The sequence below is a fragment of the Dermacentor variabilis genome, chromosome 2 (assembly GCF_050947875.1).
Source record: "Dermacentor variabilis isolate Ectoservices chromosome 2, ASM5094787v1, whole genome shotgun sequence".
In the NCBI taxonomy this organism is placed as follows: Eukaryota; Metazoa; Arthropoda; class Arachnida; order Ixodida; family Ixodidae; genus Dermacentor; species Dermacentor variabilis.
In genome coordinates, this window is record NC_134569.1 from 53,380,170 (window position 1) to 53,398,665 (window position 18,496).

Below are 18,496 nucleotides of genomic sequence, written 5' to 3' on the forward strand. Positions count from 1 at the left end.
GTTTCACCCATAAAGATATACCATATTTGCATGAGTCTAATGCATACCTTTCTTGACTAAAAAGTGCATTCAAATTTGTATGATGTTACAATTGTAACTGATTCTATTCTAAATCGAAAACGAAGCCGATTATTACAAAAAAGAAAAATCTCACTGCAAGGTTCTTAGCATTGCCATTGAACAGACATTGTTTTTCTTTATGCCTTGGTTTACGGTCTCCATTTTCCAGTTTACTGTATGCTTGTCATAGTGCTTCTATGGTCTGTAGACTGAAAATGAGGTGTTGTCGACAAGCTGCTAAGATTCAGCTGTTTGTGTTTCTGTGTGCCTTTGTATGTTCCATAATATTGTTTCAACATGGTAAGCATCGGCTCAGGTTTCGTTACTTAATGTGCGTGGTAGAATCGGCACCAAGTTATTTTCTTGGATATTTGGGCGGTAATATAACTGTGCATAACAGGAGAACGGTTCAATCGTGCTAATATGGTAATATGGTAGTTCACTGTGCATATCTTGTCATTTATGATATATATACAGTAGAACCTCGTTCATACGTTACGAAAAAAAAAATGAGAGAAAAACCGTACTAACCAGGGAAACGTATAATCTGAAGTAACTAAAAAAATTTGACAGACTTGCCTATTGTTGACGCCTACGTAATGCAAAGCGTCGTGCGGATTGTTGCGGCATGACACACTGGCGCTTGTCGAGCTGGTGGTGCTCTGGTGGCCCAAGATGCATTTTGTTGTTTTCCTATTGCGTGGTGTTTTAAGAAGGCGACGGGAAACTGAGACGAGATTGAGCTGTTGGGTAACGCCGGATGCCATTGAAGCAAAACGTGGTGCACACATTGCACCACCTGCAGCAAGGAGCAGCAGCATGTTTGGATTATCGCCTACTAAAAGTGCGCAGTATGCTATCAACGCCACTATGCTTCGTGCACTGTAAAATAGATAGGTGAGAATACTTATCACAATAGGTTAGGTTTGGCGGCGATGCCTGTGAATGCGGGGTGTGATGACCCAGGAGGAGATTCGCTGGTACTGGAATAAGAAACTGAGTGCACACCGGCGTTTTCATGTGAGACGGGTGGGTGAGTATTGCTCGGAAGCTGATATGGCGGGTGGCTACTGTTCTCAATGGCGTGCGCCTTGTGCCTTTTCTTGTTTACATGAGATCTGGCGGCCAGAAAATGGGTCATATGATCGCAGTTTGGTGATGTACTGAACGTCGGTACCGAAAAATTGTGTTTCCTGGGAACGTATCAACCAATAAAAAATGAGCGTAGCTGTATTGGGTCATTTTTTTTTCTTGATTGCGAAAATTGGCGCTGGAAAATCATGCCTAACAGGATCGTACCAACGAGGTTCTACTGTATTTCAACTTGTGGGGTTCTCTCACCCGTACATTTGGGACAAAGGAACGACAACACAGTAGTGCAAACAGTCACAAGGGCATTTATTGCACCTTTCATAGATCAATGCCAGCTAGCCGAGTTGCTATCTACAAAACATGCCGATGGGTGCGCGACAAATCTAGGAAGTCCGACTCACCGCGACCGGATAAGGTGCGAATATGTTCACCCCATGCTGGATCCCAACGCCTGGTCGTTCGCGCGTACGGTCATGCGCACGGTAACGCACTCGAAGGCGACCACGCGAGACGGTCTCGCAGGAGCATGGATCGGCGCACCCGCGGTGTGGCACGTCCGCACTGCTTGCTGTCCCGAACCCCAAGAGGAAGCGTATTGTCTTTTGGCGCCCAAGTAACCCCGCCTGTCGGCGGCGTTAGCAGCGCTACTCTCGCGCCATCTCTCGTACTGCGCCTCAACCACTCCGACCGCCGCGGGCACCAGGCCACGCAAGCCGTGCGGAAAAACAACATATCAGGGGACGCGTGAGAGTCGCGCATCCCCACATCCCGCCAACCTTAAACCACTACATATTCCGGCGAAACATGTCACATGCTCTAACATCAACGCGTGCTTCGCGAACAAGGTAGTACATGCAGCATTGGCCGCGCCGAGGAAATGTCCACACGCTGTCGATAACATGTGAGCCGACTGTCCTTGGGGTACACTGCTGGCGTCCGCCGGTCACAGCAGCAGCTTTCCAGACTCGACGGCACGATTCCAGGCCAGGACTTCGGAAACGGCGATGCAGTAGTCGGAATGAGCAAGCGGCGCTCGCGCCGACGCGCCCTGCTGGCGAGAGCCACAGTAGCTGTCGGTGACCGCCGGCTCTTTTCTTTGCTGCCAAGGGTTGCGAGCTGGATACAGGCGGCCGCCAAAGTCGCTGCGCCGAACTCGCCACAGGATCACCATTGCCCGGTGGCTCGATCGTAGTCCGGGGCAGCAGCGCAGACGATGTGCAAGTGATGGCAAACCAGGGGTGACTCCAATCACGCTGCGTACACTCAACACACTCAGCAAACACTAAAGTAGTGCAAGGGAGACGAATTCTGCATGCACATCGCCCACGTGGTACGATGTTCAACTCGGCTAGCAAAAGATCGGGCAGCTACTCAGATGCTAAGTTCACGTGAACGAAGCTCGCCTCCTTGAGTCAAACGAGTAATTTCAATTCATGCAAGGCTAAATAGAATGAGGGAAGCAAATTGCAACACCTCAACGCCACGGTCCACCAGGTTGTGTCCCTCCACGTGCGACAGGCAGCTTTGTAAAGCCTTAGGCCTAAAGCGTCGCTACCCTGACAACAACCGGCATCCAAAAACAACACCCAAAATGAGTGCAGAACAGGCAGTCGCGAGGAGACGTCAGCTCTGTAAGATGGTCCTACTCCGCTCGGTGCACACAGCATCCGAGTTGACGGTGCCCACCGTCCCAGACGGTGTCGGAGCGCCCGGTACCAGGCCGCAATACCAGTCAGCCTGTAGCGGCACCCGTGGCCCGCAGCCACCCGGCTCCCAGAGCCGCGACTTCATCAGAGTCAAAAAGATAGAAGAAGCTATTTACATAAGAAATTCGGACCACCCACGAGGCTTCCGTACTCACTCGTTTCAGGCTTGCCAATTCTCCGCGGGCACTAACCCTCGCTCTCCCAGGATGGAGACCACGTGGCTCTCGTACCGACGAATGTCATTAAAAAAAAAAAACACTTGCGAAAAGGCTTAGCATGTTGACATGTTCAAACACACTACAGCCACCGTCGCCTCACTCAAGAAAGCATGCCGCCAACGCTAGAGATCAAAATCCACGCTAGCCCTACGCTTCGGTTCAAACAAAGGTCTCGAACGAAGCAAAACTGTTAAATCTATCGTCCGATGCGCCAAGAGGCCCACGTTGGGCGCCAGATGTGGGGTTCTCCCACACTCATACTCTTGGGACAAAGGAACAACAACACAGTAGTGCAATCAATCACAAGGGCATTTATTGCACCTTTCATAGATCAATGCCAGCTAGCCGAGTTGCTATCCACAAAACATGCCGATGGGCGCGCGACAAATCTAGGAAGTCCGACTCACCGCGACTGGATAACGAGCGAATATGTTCGCCCCATGCTGGATCCCAACGCCTGGTCGTTCGTGCGTACGGTCACGCGAACGGTGGCGCGCTCGAAGGCAGCCACGCGAGATGGTCTCGCAGAAGCATGGATCGGCGCACGCATGGCACGGCACATCCGCACTGCTTGCTGTCCCGTACCCCTCTTGGGGTTCGGGGGACAGCAAGCAGTGTTCAAAGTCTTCAGTGATCAGTCTTGTCTTTCGGCGCCCAAGTAACCCCGCCTGTCGGTGGCGTTAGCAGCGCAACACTCGCGCCATCTCTTGTACTGCGCCTCAACCACTCCGACCGCCGCGGGCGCCAGGCCACGCGAGCCGTGCGTAAAAATAACATATCAGGGGACGCGTGAGAGTCGCGCATCCCCACAAACTCCGAGTCATGATTATTCATGTGGTCTTTGGCTACTGCATAATTTCGTCACCACTCATCAGTTCGCATTGCCACAGTAATGCCATGCACACTGTGACTTTATGAAGATGATCATTCTAGTCCGTAACCAAACTGAAATAAACCTTATTTTCATGATAAGGGGGGAGATGAATTAATGTAGCTGAAACTTCAGATCTAAGCGCAAAGGTGCAGGATCAAATCCCGACCACGGTGGCCGCATTTCGATTGGGGTGAAATGCAAAAAACATCCACATACAGTGCATTGGGTGTGCGTTGAAGAATCCCAGGTCGTTGAAATAAATTCAGAGTCTTCCACTAGTTTTTCCATCCATCTGTCCGTACCCCACTACGGCGTGCCTCATAATCATATCGTGGTTTTGGCATGTAAAGCCCCAGAATTACATTTTTTTAACCTTCAGCTCCCACTCACTCTTTCATAGGAAAGCAAGATGTATTTTTTGTAGAAGGTGCCTATGGAGTATGGGCTAGTCAGTAGGCAGCTGATCACCCTTATGTCTGTGACTGTTCATCTGGTGTATTCTTGAAAACTCTTTGTCACCAGTCAACCTCTGGCAAAGGCTCCACAAAAGGCAGAGGACTTTGACTGGAGCCAGCCTCTTGGCACGGGTGCGGCCGCACAGAAGGCAGACGCATTCGACTGGAGCCAGTCCCTCACCACGAGTGCACCCAAGAACAAAGCAGACAACTTTGACTGGAGTCAGCCGCTGGCCAGCACTGCCACCCCCAAGTCAGATTCTTTTGACTGGAGCCAGCCAGCACAGTCCGGTCCTCACGTTGAGAACACCAGTGGCTCAAAGCAGTTAGAAGAAGGCAAGTAAAGAGCACCGCAGTGCAGGCTTTTGCTACTGTGCATATGTTTCCTACAAAAATTAGTAGAGGCAGCCACTGGTTGCCCAGCTACCATGGGAATGGTGTGTGTAGTTACTATACTACATAGATTTGTCTAATCTTCGAGCTTGGTGGCTTCAGATATTCTTGTGGCATTATTGAAATTTTCAAGAAAGGCAACAAGTTTTTGCACACATGCATGGTTGTTCAGAACTGTTGCATTTATGATGCAGTATTTTGTTAGGTATGATCAATTTAAGTCACAAAGCCATTTGAAGCCAAAAAGATGAAGTTTACGTAACTCCATGTACTGCCCACTATTCTCATGATGACCCGCCGTGGTTGCTCAGTGGCTATGGTGTTGGGCTGCTGAGCACGAGGTCGCGGGATCGAATCCCGGCCACGGCGGCCGCATTTCGATGGGGGCAAAATGCGAAAACACCCGTGTGCTTAGATTTAGGTGCACGTTAAAGAACCCCAGGTGGTCAAAATTTCCGGAGTCCTCCACTACGGCGTGCCTCATAATCAGAAAGTGGTTTTGGCACGTAAAACCCCAAATATTATTATTATTCTCATGATGGCCAAAAAGCCACATTTGTAGCTCCCGTAGCCACTAGCGCCATAGTTCCCTCCAGTAATTTTTGTAAGAAACTGTGCTGCTGTGCTGTGCAGGTTCTTACAATAGCTTGTTTCTTTTTTCTTTCTTCTTCCTTTTCCTCTCTCTCTCTCCTTTCTTTTTTTTTCTGCTGTATGCTGTATTTACTTAATTCAAGTGCAACTTTCTCAATTGTAGCGTATACCCTTCGACTTGCAAGCAGAAATCCTTTCTTTTTGCTCATGTCTCCACACACAAGCATGGTGCACTTTTGCATGCATTGTCACACAGGCTCTTGCATTTTTGTGGAGGCAGCAGCTTCTAGCAAAGCCAAGAAAAGAAAGGATAAATGCATGATGTGTGTGTCAGGATATGCCTGCTGAGTGGCTTCCTGAGTTACACACTGTTAACTTATATCTACCAGTCCAATGTGTAGCTTTCCATGGCCAGCTAGCCTAGCAGAGTAGGCATGATGTTGAGCCATATTGTGAGTGAGTAATCACTTACCATAGTTAACGCATGCTGCCTGAATAATAAGCAGCTGCAGTTCTGTTAATTAATCAATGATAGATTGGTGTTCTAAAATGTCCAAGGCATCACTTTTATTAAGGAGAAAGCTTTTGTGCAAGTGTAAATAGATTCTTGTGCTCTGCAGTCTAGTAATGATGTAAATTTTTTTCGTCGTGTGGCAGTGCTGACTTCGAGACAGATGTTTTATTCAGCTCCACCCTTCTCAGCAACTGAGTCATCTCTTAGTAAAAAACAAATGCTGAGATTTTTGGGGCCGTAATTTATTGGGCATTTTATGCATTGGACTCAAACATCAAATGCCTGAGCTGTGAAAAAAAAAATATCCAACCTTGAACCTTTAGCAATATTCTGTGAGTGGACCATCCTGTGCGCTCAAGATCTTGCAGCAGTGCTGGCCATTAACATTTGTGGGGTCTCTCACACCCGTGCTCTTGGGACAAAGGAACGACAACACAGTAGTGCAAACAATCAAAAGGGCATTTATTGCACCTTTCATAGATCAGTGCCTGCTAGCCGAGTTGCTATCCACAAAACATGCCGATGGGCGCGCGACAAATCTAGAAGTCTGACTCACCGCGACCGGAAGCGAGCGAATATGTTCGCCCCATGCTGGATCCCAAGGCCTGGTCGTTCGCGTGTATGGTCACGCGAATCGTGGCGCGTTCGAGGGCGGCCACGCGAGGCGGTCTCGCAGAAGCATGGGTCGGCGCGCACGCGGGATACGTCCCCGCCGCGCGCCAACCCGCCGGGCAAGAGGGTCGCTGCACGTGCGGCACGGCCGTCCCCCTTCGTGTCTCCAACCCAACAGCCCGAGCGCCTTGTCTCCCGACGCCCGAGTAACCCCGCAGCGGCGCGACGCTCGCGCCATCTCTCGCACCGCGCTTTTACCACCCGACCGCCGCGGGCGAAGCCGCCCTGCAGGAGACGAGCCATGCGGGAAAACTAGATCTCAGGGGAGGCGTGAGAGTCACGCATCCCCACATCCCCCCAACCTTAAATCACTACATATTCCGGCGAGACATGTGACACGGTCTAACATCAAACTGTGCTTCGCAAACAAGGTAGAACATTAAACAGTGGTCGCGCCGAAGAAATGTCCGCACGCTGTCCATAACATGCGAGCCGACATTGTCCTTGGGTGCACCGCTGGCGTCCGCCGGTCACAGCGGCAGCTTTGCAGACTCGACGGCACGATGCCAGGCCAGGACTCCGGAGACGACGACGCAGTAGTCGGTACGAACAAGCGTCGCTCGCGCCGACGCGCCCTGCTGGGAAGAGCCGCCGTAGCTGTCGGTGACCGCCGGCTCTTTTGTCCGCCACCGAGGGTTGTGAGCTGGATGCAGGAGGCCGCCGAAGTCGCCGCGCCGAACTGGCCACAGCATCACCATCGCCCGGGGTGGCTCGATCGTAGTCCGGGGCAGCAGCAGACGATGTGCAGGTGACGGCAAACCAGGGGTGACTCCAATCACGCTGCGTAAACTCAACACACTCGGCAAACACTAAAGTAGTGCAAGGGAGAGGAATTATGCATGCGCATCGCCCACGTGGTACGATGTTCAACTCGGCTAGCAAAAGATCGGGCAGCTACTGAGATGCTAAGTTCACGTGAACGAAGCTCGCTTTCTTAAGTCGAACGAGTAATTTCAGTTCGTGCGAGGCTAAATAGAATGAGGGAAGCGAATTGCAACACCTCAACGCCACGGTCCACCAGGTTGTGTCCCTCCACGTGCGACAGGCAGCTTCGTAAAGCCTTAGGCCTAAATCGTCGCTACCCTGACAACAACCGGCATCCAAAAACAACACCCAAAATGAGCGCAACAGGCAGCCGCGAGGAGACGTTAGCTCTGTGAGGTGGTCCTACTCCGCTCGGTGCACAAAGCATCCGAGTTGACGGCGCCCACCGTCCCAGACGGTGTCGGAGCGCCCGGTGCCAGGCCGCAATACCAGTCAGCCCGTAGTGACACCCGTGGCCCGCGGCCACCCGGCTCCCAGAGCCGCGACTTCATCCGAGTCAAAGAGATAGAAGAAGCTATTTACATAAGAAATTCGGATCACCCACGAGGCTTCCGTACTCACTCGCTTCAGGCTTGCCACTGCTCTGCGGGCGCTCAGCCTCGCTCTCCCAGGATGCAGACCACGTGGCTCTCTTACCGACGAATGCCATTAAGAAAAAACACTTGCGAAAAGGCTTAGCATGTTGACATGTTCAAACACACTACCGCCACCATCACCTCGCTCAAGAAAGCACGCCGCCGACGCTAGCGATCAAAATTCACGCTAGGCCTACGCTTCGGTTCAAACAAAGGTCTCGAACGAAGCAAACTGTTAAAACTATCGTCCGATGCCCCAAGAGCCCCACGTTGGGCGCCAGATGTGGGGTCTCTCACACCCGTGCTCTTGGGACAAAGGAACGACAACACAGTAGTGCAAACAATCAAAAGGGCATTTATTGCACCTTTCATAGATCAGTGCCTGCTAGCCGAGTTGCTATCCACAAAACATGCCGATGGGCGCGCGACAAATCTAGAAGTCTGACTCACCGCGACCGGAAGCGAGCGAATATGTTCGCCCCATGCTGGATCCCAAGGCCTGGTCGTTCGCGTGTATGGTCACGCGAATCGTGGCGCGTTCGAGGGCGGCCACGCGAGGCGGTCTCGCAGAAGCATGGGTCGGCGCGCACGCGGGATACGTCCCCGCCGCGCGCCAACCCGCCGGGCAAGAGGGTCGCTGCACGTGCGGCACAGCCGTCCCCCTTCCTGTCTCCAACCCAACAGCCCGAGCGCCTTGTCTCCCGACGCCCGAGTAACCCCGCAGCGGCGCGACGCTCGCGCCATCTCTCGCACCGCGCTTTTACCACCCGACCGCCGCGGGCGCCAGGCCATGCGGCGGGCGAAGCCGCCCTGCAGGAGACGAGCCATGCGGGAAAACTAGATCTCAGGGGAGGCGTGAGAGTCACGCATCCCCACACATTGCAATAGGAGCGGCAAGGCAAAGTCAAATGGAACCCTAGTTATATCACCAGTGGCCTGTTTGAAGGTGGCTGAGTAGAGACAGCAAATACACTGAACAGTACAAGCACAATAAGGTGCTAATAATTTGTGTCATTTCTATGTTGAAACGTGGGCAACCATTCCTATTTTTGCTATTTTGCATTTCAGAAGAAACACTAGCCCAAAGTAGGGTGGAGACACTAGACATCATGGCCCAGCAGCTGAAATTCATGGCATGCCTTAAGGTGAGCTATTTATCAATGTTCAAAAGCATTAACAAACATTCAAATTTGGTTATCTTTTATATATGCCATCACTTTCTTGCTGAGTCGCATTGTTTGCTTCATCTAGTGGCTGTCCTGCGTGTTAACCCTTTCAATCACTGCATCCCTGTATGGTAATGTGTGTTTTGGTTTACCTCAAAAGGATTGTGAAAACTGAGTGAATTATACTAGCAGGTTCATATTGTACAACATGCAGGAAATGCGAACTAGATGAAATGGAGACAGGATAAGCACTTCCCGCCAACACAGCGTTTGTTGCATGTGCACAGGAAATTGAGAAAAAAAAGCAAGTACTGCATGGCACAATTGCTGGAACAGATTTTAAGCATAGGTATGTAACATGCCTGCAATAACATCATACAGTGCAACAAGAAAGCAAGATGCATATAGCGAATTCTTTTCTTTCTTTCTTTCTTCGTCTTCTTTTTTCAGAAAGCTTTCTTAACCCCCCTTAACTGCCATGACAAATTTTGAAAAAAAAAAGTATAAAGTGCAAAATTTCTTTGACACCTGCATGTTTTGCACCGGATATTTCTTTAAAAATATGATACCAGGAATGCCTGTTGCGTTTTTACTGGTCTTGAAAAAAATAGCAAGTGTCGCTTATTATTTTTCTTTTTTTTCAAAATTACAAGAAACTGCAAGTGGATGCATGTGCGAAGATTGTGGAAAGTTCACACTGAGTTAACTCATCGTTGGCACCAGAAGGTGCTCGTTGTGATGAGGAGTTACCTCGTCATCGCAGTTAAGGGGTTAAGAATGGTCTTGTAAAGGAATAACACTTCTTTTGCAGCGTGATTGAAAATTGACTACATAGTGCATGTCCATGCATGGTGTGCAATGTAGCAAGCCCCTGCAAGCTTGCGGTTGTGCTAATTATTGTTTCAGCAGGATAGTTTTGCTCAAAAGCAAAGCTATGCAGTTGCACTCTTGTCTGTGGCATTAGAAATAATAGCAGCATGAGCATTTTAGAGAGTGCTTATAGTTAAGCAAACAAGATATTTATGCCGTGGGATTTGGTAGCACACCCCATTATTGCATGTAGGTTTTCGAGCAACGTGTTTCACATAGTGCACTTCACACTATTATCTAGTACTTTTGATATTAAAAGAACTTGCTGAGAACCTGCTTGGCATATAGTTAGTGCAAAGATGGCAAGCACTTGTCCACTCTTACAAAGAGGGCGCTTGTTCACTTTTCGTTCTTGGGGTGTGTCCATCTTCACGCTTTGCACCACGTACCTCTCACGTTTTGATGCTGGACAGTTTCAGTGGCTTTTGCATTGCATAATGGGCACTTGTCGAAGTGATCGATGGGCCACCGTCATTTTTGTCACCACCATTTGTGGTCATTCTCAGATCATGATGGAGGAGCTGAGCACACTGGCCACAGGCTTTGAGGTGGACGGGGGCCAGCTGAGGCATCAGCTCTACGTCTGGCTCGAGCGTTGTGTGGCAGCACTCAAGGAACTGTGCCAGTACGGTGCTGCTATGCAGGCCCCTGGTAGCTCCTCAGGTGCGGCACCTCAGTTGTTTTTCTACGGTGAACTTTCTGAGAAAACGTTGTGTCCCTATGAAATTGTCTGGTTCTGTTATTTTCTACGGTCTTCTCACAGTGCTTGTCGTTTTTTTTTTTAATTGTTATTGTTTCATTGTAAATTTTTTATACTGACCATTTTGTAATTTTTTTAATTATACAGAGTTGTGCTTCTCTGTTACTACAGTCGAGTGCCTCTACAATGAATGCCTCTACAACAAAGTCACCTGTATAACGAATTATTTCGGAGGCCCCAAGCGCTTTGTTATAAAGGCATTTGACTGTACTATGTTCTGCATGACATAATGTACATGTATCTGCTGTTTGTGCAAATTGTTTGTTTTTACATTAATGTAGACGATGAGTGAACCTCTGCAAGCCTGAGGTTTGTCTAAACAGCTTCTATACAAACTTCTGCTCTAACCGTGCATAAATAAAGCAGTTCAATCCAAAGTGGCAGAAAAAGTATATTTTGAACGCTCACATTCATTATGCTGTTGTTTTTTCTACTTCTTCTTATTATTTTTTTTTACTGGGATGAATAATTTATGCATGTCTGATATTCCATAATAGTACAGTGGTAGGCAACAATTATTGTCCAGTCATAGATGGAAATTCAAAGACCAGGAAAAGCAACCACTCCCACCTACCTTACTAACGTTTGATGGTGGCCATATATTTGCCTTTCCTCTAAAGTATGTATAACTCTATGGTTGGCATTTATAAGTTGGCAACTAATTTTGGAGAATATTCTGTTAGTATGTGCAACTTAAATTGTGCTTTCAAATGCCACTGCTAATGCTGTTTTGATAGATGGATACTCAAAAACTGCATAGTTTTGCAGTCTTGTGATGGTACTGCTAAACTGTTGTAGAATACCTTTGGAAAAGCTGTTATGATAGCAGCATGCTCAGAAATCTACATAGTTTTGCAATCTTATAATGGTACTACTGAACTATTGTAGCAAGAGATAAAAACATTTAGTAAAGTGAAGCTACCTGATATTTCATTTATTTTGTTCTTTTTTTTTCTTTTATGTGACCTCCCTACTCCTACAATGTATTGCCAAAAAGCTACAAAGAAATGAATACTGTTCATATAAGTGGCTTGTTGGGTGAGTTGGCACATGGTATTAAGTAGGAGAATGCCAGCTTAAAGTGAAGGAAACGAGAGAAAAGAAATGCCTTAAGGAAACCACAGACAGCATGCGTCCTGTTCCTTTGTTAGTGCCTTCCTTATGACAATGATGTGATCACAGTGGACATCTCACCATACTGCCTCAAGAGGTGAAAGCTGCTACATCCTGCTACATTTGGCCAAGCATTGCATAATTTGTGCCAAGGCGTCCTATTTGAAGTCTTTTGGAGAAAAAGAAGACAAGGGCTTGAAATCAATCATTCAGTCTTCCACAATTGTGTCATTTTGAGTGGTCGGGAAAGTAGGCAGGCGAGCAGGCTCTGGAGTTGAAAAAACTGATGAGATTATAATAATGCACCGCAACATGTTTGAAGGCTGGTGACTATGTATTGAACAGAGTTGAACAGAGCACAATATTGGATTTGGCTGATGGTGATGACCAGCGGATCGAAAACAGCCTTCACAGCATGCGAAAAGGTGGTGCATTGTGATGCATGATGAGCAAATAAAATTTCACAGTTGTGGCTGCTTGATGGAATCAGCTTGCTGTAGTCGTAATTTGAGTCTGTTTACCATTAGCACCAAAGCTAAAAAATACTGTTGCTCATTGTTGCCATCTAAATTGTACTGACAGCTCAACTACAAATACGCCTGGCTCAACTCCACGTCTTGAGCATCGCAAACATAGAGATGCGTGCCCTGCCATGAATTGCGTCACCGTTCAGCTTGTGATGTGAGAGCACTCATGGATCATTTTCTCGTGTGTAAACGGCTGACGGCACATAAGAACAATCTAACTTATACAAAAGCTTCACATACTAACACCGATACGCACAAATTGTCGATAAAGAATGCTATAAAATTTATTACACCATCATTAAATGACTGCCGTTGTATCTGTTGCCCAAGCCCAAGCCTTTTTGCATCAAGAGCATTGCGCCATATCAACAACCTTTTATTTTGTGAAGAATCCATTTGTATTTTATTCAAAATCCATACACATTGCAGTTTTGTTGGACGCATGCAATAGGAAATGCTCGTGTTCACGTTGAGTGAGCTCTCATGAAACTGTACATAAATGGAGAAGGCTGTGAGAATGTGGCGGCAGCATGACATGGGCTCTCCAAATGATGAAGGGCAATTTTTCAAGTGAGCGTATCTCTAGCAAGCAGTGTAGTGCCATTAGGCACGAGTGCCTAATTGTGTGCATTGGTGGTGTAATCTCAGTATTTTTCTTTCTTTTTTTTTCAACCATATGAGTATGCTTTTTAATTACATGTACTTTTACAATTTACGATGATTCCCAATTGCAGGGCTTGACTTGGTTTGTAGGTGTGCGACCAAATACCTACAAATCAACTAATGTTGATCTAGTGGAGTAACGGGGATGGTAAAATACGAAGAGTCCGAATTATTTCCTTTACTGTAACAATTTTGCAGTTTCTGCACGCTGTAAATATGCATACAGGAAGCCTTAATTCTTTATTTAGAATAAGCAAACCACATTGTGAGATTTTAACAAGTCAAGGACAATGTAGTCTTTTACATTTTATAGAGGTGAAGAAAAGAAAAAGGATGCTTGTACGATTCCATGTCTTGTAAAGTGGAAGTTCTTAAAGCTTGAGTTGTAATGGCATACCTAATGTCTAGAGTGAGCAGTACGATGTATGTATTCAAATATACTGTTGTCATTTTTTTCAAACAAATTTGTGTCGCATTTTGTTTTAGATAATGCCAATTACTGTGAATGTAGTATGTTTTAGAGGGCAGAAGCCTTCATAGAGTAGTCTGCCAGTGATTCTAGCTAGACTAAATATTTGCATGCAAAAACGTGTACTTGGTAACTGCTTCAAAAGGTTAATTTGCTAATCCAAAGTGAGGTTTTAGCTGCTCCAAAAAGTGCTTCGAGGTGGCTTAACCAATCGTATCACTTTTCTGTTTTTTGTAATTTCCTTTATGTTTGCTGGCAATCCCGTGCATCACAAATGCTGTGCTGTAACCCCAAAATTTGAAGTGGGCAAATCTCCCATTTTTCTGTGTGATGCCTGTAGCCACTGTTTTGCATCAGGGTGTCCTTCCAAAATAAATTTTGGTTTAGTCTTCATGTGAACAAAAAGGAGATTAGGTGGGTTATGAAGCTGCTGCTGTAAACTGGAAAGTCAGAGCACAATAGAAAAGTCACTGTTTTCCTCTTTTCGCTGATGCTACTTCTCATCTTGACCTAGCCAATTGATAATAGGTGTTCTGTGTTCGAAATTCACCATGATTGCATGCACTTACCGAATGAGTCAAGCGATGTATTAGTGTACTGCACCTCAATGATCACCATTTAGTGTCTCACTCACCTTTTTTGGGGTTGTGCAGAGAATAGCATACCTGGTGTTCGATAGATGGTGCTTGCTGACGTTTATCAACATCACTGATTTAACCTTGGAGACAACAGCTTGCGGCACTGTGTTCAGTAGTGTGACCAGAAAAGGCAGTGGCATCTGTTTCTGTTGCTTATCTTAATATGTATGGAAGGCTTAACTTAAAGTTAGCTACATACTCATGATGCTGTATAGGTTACAAAGCAAGAAACATTGAACAGCTAATTCCACTCTTCAGCCCAATAATTGCCACAAAATCAAACTTCAACATATATCTGCGCCATTAGGAGGAAGATAAAGCTACAGACTCATCACCATTACATTGCTGTCCTGTTGCCACAATCTCCATGACAACTGAGCATGCTTGCTTTACATACTGCCAGTTACCGTCCGACTTTCTGTTCTCTTTCTTTTGCTTAATGTCATGTCTTAACGCGTCTCTCGGCACAGCCGCATCGCCAATGCGCGGCTCGGCTCGCAATCGGTTAACCCAAGAAATCATCGAAGCGGAATTGATTTGCAGGTGTGGTGCCAACTTGCTTGTAATACAGTCAAACCCACTTAAACAATATTCAAGTGCCGAGAAAATTCAGTTGTTATAACAGATAATTGTTATAACTGGGTTTTGTGAGAAAGAGCAGAGGGGACAAACATTCAAACATTTTATTTAGACAGAAAGAAGCACAGTTGAACCCACTTATAGCATATTACTGGTTTTAACGATACTCTAATGTAACAATGAGCAGCTTCGCCACCCTGAACTATTGTGTGTATCCTGTTTTAAATAAATGCTTACTGTGATGTTCCCATGCCACATTGGCTATAGCAATTAAATCTGGCTACTGGGTATCTGCAAAAGAAAAGAAATGCGAAATCCAGGAAAAGAAAAACACTCGCTGCTTCACCACTCCCACCTTTGTGCTACTCGCACCGCACGGCACACGTGTTGCCCCTTTCTGGTCTCCCTTCCAGCACTTCAACATCGGCAAGAAGGTGGAAGGGAGACAGCAGAGGGTTGCGACGAAGGCACGTGTTCCATGTGGGGCTCATGGCATAAAGGAAGGGGTGGCAAAGCGATTCCTGTTCCCTATTTTTCTCGTTTTCTTTCTTTCTTTTTTTTATTTGAGGCAATGTTTTTCTTTGGTTTCCTTTTTTTCTTGATAATTTTGTATTCTCTTTTCTTTTGGAGTAACACCCTGTAGCCAAATTTAATTCTTATAACCGATAACACGGCATGGGAGCATTGTAGCAAGCATTCTATTTTACCATTAAACACATACCAATTTTAGGGTGCATTGGCTACTGATTGTTATACCGATATGTAGTTAAAACCTGTGTCGTCATAAGTGCTTTCGACTGTAGTCAAGCAATAAGTTTCTACTCCTTATGGTTTCTTTGTGGGGTATGATTGTATGAAGTCACTGTGTGAGAGAACCTCACTGACTGTTTTTCTCGTTTGCAGTGTCGGACACATCCATCCTTCCTGAGGCAGCCGGTGAGGAAGGACCAGCTGGAGGAAGAGACAGGGCCAACATGAGCACTGCTGATGGAGCCCAGGCAGGGACTCCTGTGCCCACTCTGCATGCCATCTTGGTTGCAGACAAGCAGGATTTCGAGGCCAAGCTGGTACGTGCTGCCCGCCGCAAGCTGTGGCTCAAGGCCAACGAGGCACTGCTCCGCACACTGCTGTCCTACACTGGCCTCCATGGAGCCCACGGGGGAGGCCTGGCCGTAGTGCGCATGGAGCTCAACTTGCTACTGCAGGTGAGGGGAGGGGGGGAGTACGGAGGCTCAGTGGCCGTACATAACACTGTGAATCAACAGATGAACAGGGCAAGATGAATACAAATGAACATTGCAAACAGAAAAATGCCTTGACATTCAGTATGACTTCATAGGACAGGCTGCAAGATAAAGAAAACAAAAAAATGGATGCGAAGAATGGGCCAATTACATAGCCTGGTGCCTGTGTTTTATTTTTATTTGTCGTTTCTGTTCCTGCCTTGATAAGACCAGTGGTAATAGAAAAAGGGAGAGAGAAAAAAACACGTCTTCTTAAGAATATAAGGACGGGATGTGGTGCCTTTCTCTTGCTTGTAGTATCTGAAGGCAGAGGAGAGAGTTAGAGGGATGAGGTGGGAATTAGAGGCTTGGTTTTAGATGTACTCCTCCAGCCACTCGCTGGACATGAAGTCAACAAATGTTCAGATTTCTATGAATACTTGCAGTCGTCACACAACTAAACCGACTGACAACTGCAAGTGGTAGTAGAAATTGTGGCAGTACTCCCTCTGATCTATTCACATTGCTTGTTCGTACTTATACTTTAACTGAGCAGTTTTCAATGTGATGCTGACGTACTTGCTGTAACAGACTACACTACCTCACCAACTTCTTTCTTTTTTTCTTTGTAAGCGTGGACAGGTGTTTTACCGGCCAAAAAATCGCAAGAAAATATGTTTCTTGAGAATTGTATTTTCGAAATCTGTAGATACCCATGCACATACAGTTGCCGACCGATATATCAGACACCGATAATCTGGACACGCTCAGTAATTCATACAGCTTCGCGGCACCACCAATGGCCCCATAGACTTAATGTGTAAAGATGACCAATATCAATCAATCAATCAATCAATCAAATGTTTTATTTCCAACAAACTTGTTGGGGGTCCTCCAGGCGAAAAGCTGCGACATACAGCTTGAATGTGCCTGAAGGCCCTCACATGGCAGCAGTACAAATGCAATATACAATGCAATGGGTTACATTTACAATAATTACAAAGATCACATTTCAAAAATTTCTTTACAAAAATATGCCCTAAGCTGTTTTCGAGTCAAGGTATTTGTCATAACAATTTCTTTCCCAAATTTATTAAACAGTGAAGGTAGCGTGTGTCTTAGCGACTGCATGAGGTAATTTGTACGCCTGTACGGTACTAACCACCTGTCTTTGCTGCGGGTACGCGCAGCACTTTTGTCATATTCAAGTCATGACGTATTTTTTTTTAATATTTGAAACTTTTCGGAGCCGAAGCAGAAAGAATGCAGTAGCCTGTATTCGTAAATGTTAGTTACTTGTATTATGTTATAACTTTCAAAAAGTTGCGCAGCAGAATGGAAATAAGGTACATTCGCTACATGTCGAACTGCTCGTTTTTGAAGTTGAAGAAGTGCATGAAGATTACGTTTCGTGGTGGTAGCCCACACAAGCGCACAATAATTCAGATGTGATTGAAACAAGGCATAATATATGTACAACTTTACTTTCTCTGGGAAAAAATGACGGCAACGGGACAATGCACCTGCGGCAGATGACAATGATTTCATAATTTGTTCAATGTGATATGTCCAGTTCATATCTTCTGACAGCGTCACGCCCAATACTTTGTATTTGGTTACAATCTCAATGGGCGCGCCATCCAACAATAATTCTTCATTTAAATAAGACTTTCGTACAGCCGCCAGCTCTTCATTCGATTATCAGGACTTCATTCATGGTTATAGCGTACGCCAACTCTGCCGGCATATGCTACAGTTCTAGTCCGGTTTCCTAGGCCAACTTTTCTAGACCAGCTTTTCTAGACTGGCTTCCCCAATGTTGTCTTCCCGATTTGTTAACGTAGCTGCTCACGTCGAACATGGCACTTATAATCGGAGAGACACTTCTTTTGCACTTTTGGGCACATTTCAGTGCCAGAAGTGCTCTTTAGAACGGAAAAACTTCGCTCATCGAGCGTACCCCATGGAATGCCACTGCACAAGTCTGCCCGCGGTCTTTTGGCCACTTTTCGGCATCCAAGAGACTACAATTTGCTGGCATCGCAAAACGTCAGGAATACTTAATTTTTGCATGGATTCTATCACGAGGGACACCAGCGATCCAATTGTGTCCGAGATTAACGGTTCGGGCACGCTGCACCATGGAATTTTACAGCTTCTGTTCGCTCCGCAGTAAACAGCTGGGAGCAGCCAGCACTCGCTTGGCACCCGTTACTAGGTGGTCATCGGTTTGTGAGTTTCATACTATTGTGGCCTGTTCTCTGCCTGCATGAGACTAATTAATCAGTGGTATTAATTTGACACTGCATGCTCAACAGCGGCCACCCTTTTGTGCATGCGGCGATGCTTCCTCTCGGCGGCGATGCCTCTGCTTGCCACTTCGCTCTAAGCGGGTCAAGCTCTTCGTGCGCTTTGAGTAATGTGGCTTAAGATGCATGCGTTTAGGTCGGGACTGGAAGAAATTGCGAATAAAGCAATATTTCGAGTAAGCAATGTCGTTATAACAAGGGATT

The 18,496-nt window shown here is 46.5% G+C and overlaps 1 protein-coding gene across 10 annotated transcripts in view; it reads left to right on the forward strand.

Annotated features, from left to right (window-relative positions):
• Positions 1-18,496, forward strand: part of Rbcn-3A (rabconnectin-3 alpha) — a 184,406-nt gene that overhangs the window by 105,563 nt on the left and 60,347 nt on the right. For all 10 annotated transcript variants that reach the window (XM_075680510.1, XM_075680519.1, XM_075680514.1 and 7 more), the window contains 4 exons: positions 4,473-4,741; positions 9,044-9,120; positions 10,518-10,674; positions 15,664-15,965. In XM_075680510.1, coding sequence (XP_075536625.1) covers positions 4,473-4,741; positions 9,044-9,120; positions 10,518-10,674; positions 15,664-15,965 — 805 coding nt within the window. The remainder of the gene's footprint in view (positions 1-4,472; positions 4,742-9,043; positions 9,121-10,517; positions 10,675-15,663; positions 15,966-18,496) is intronic.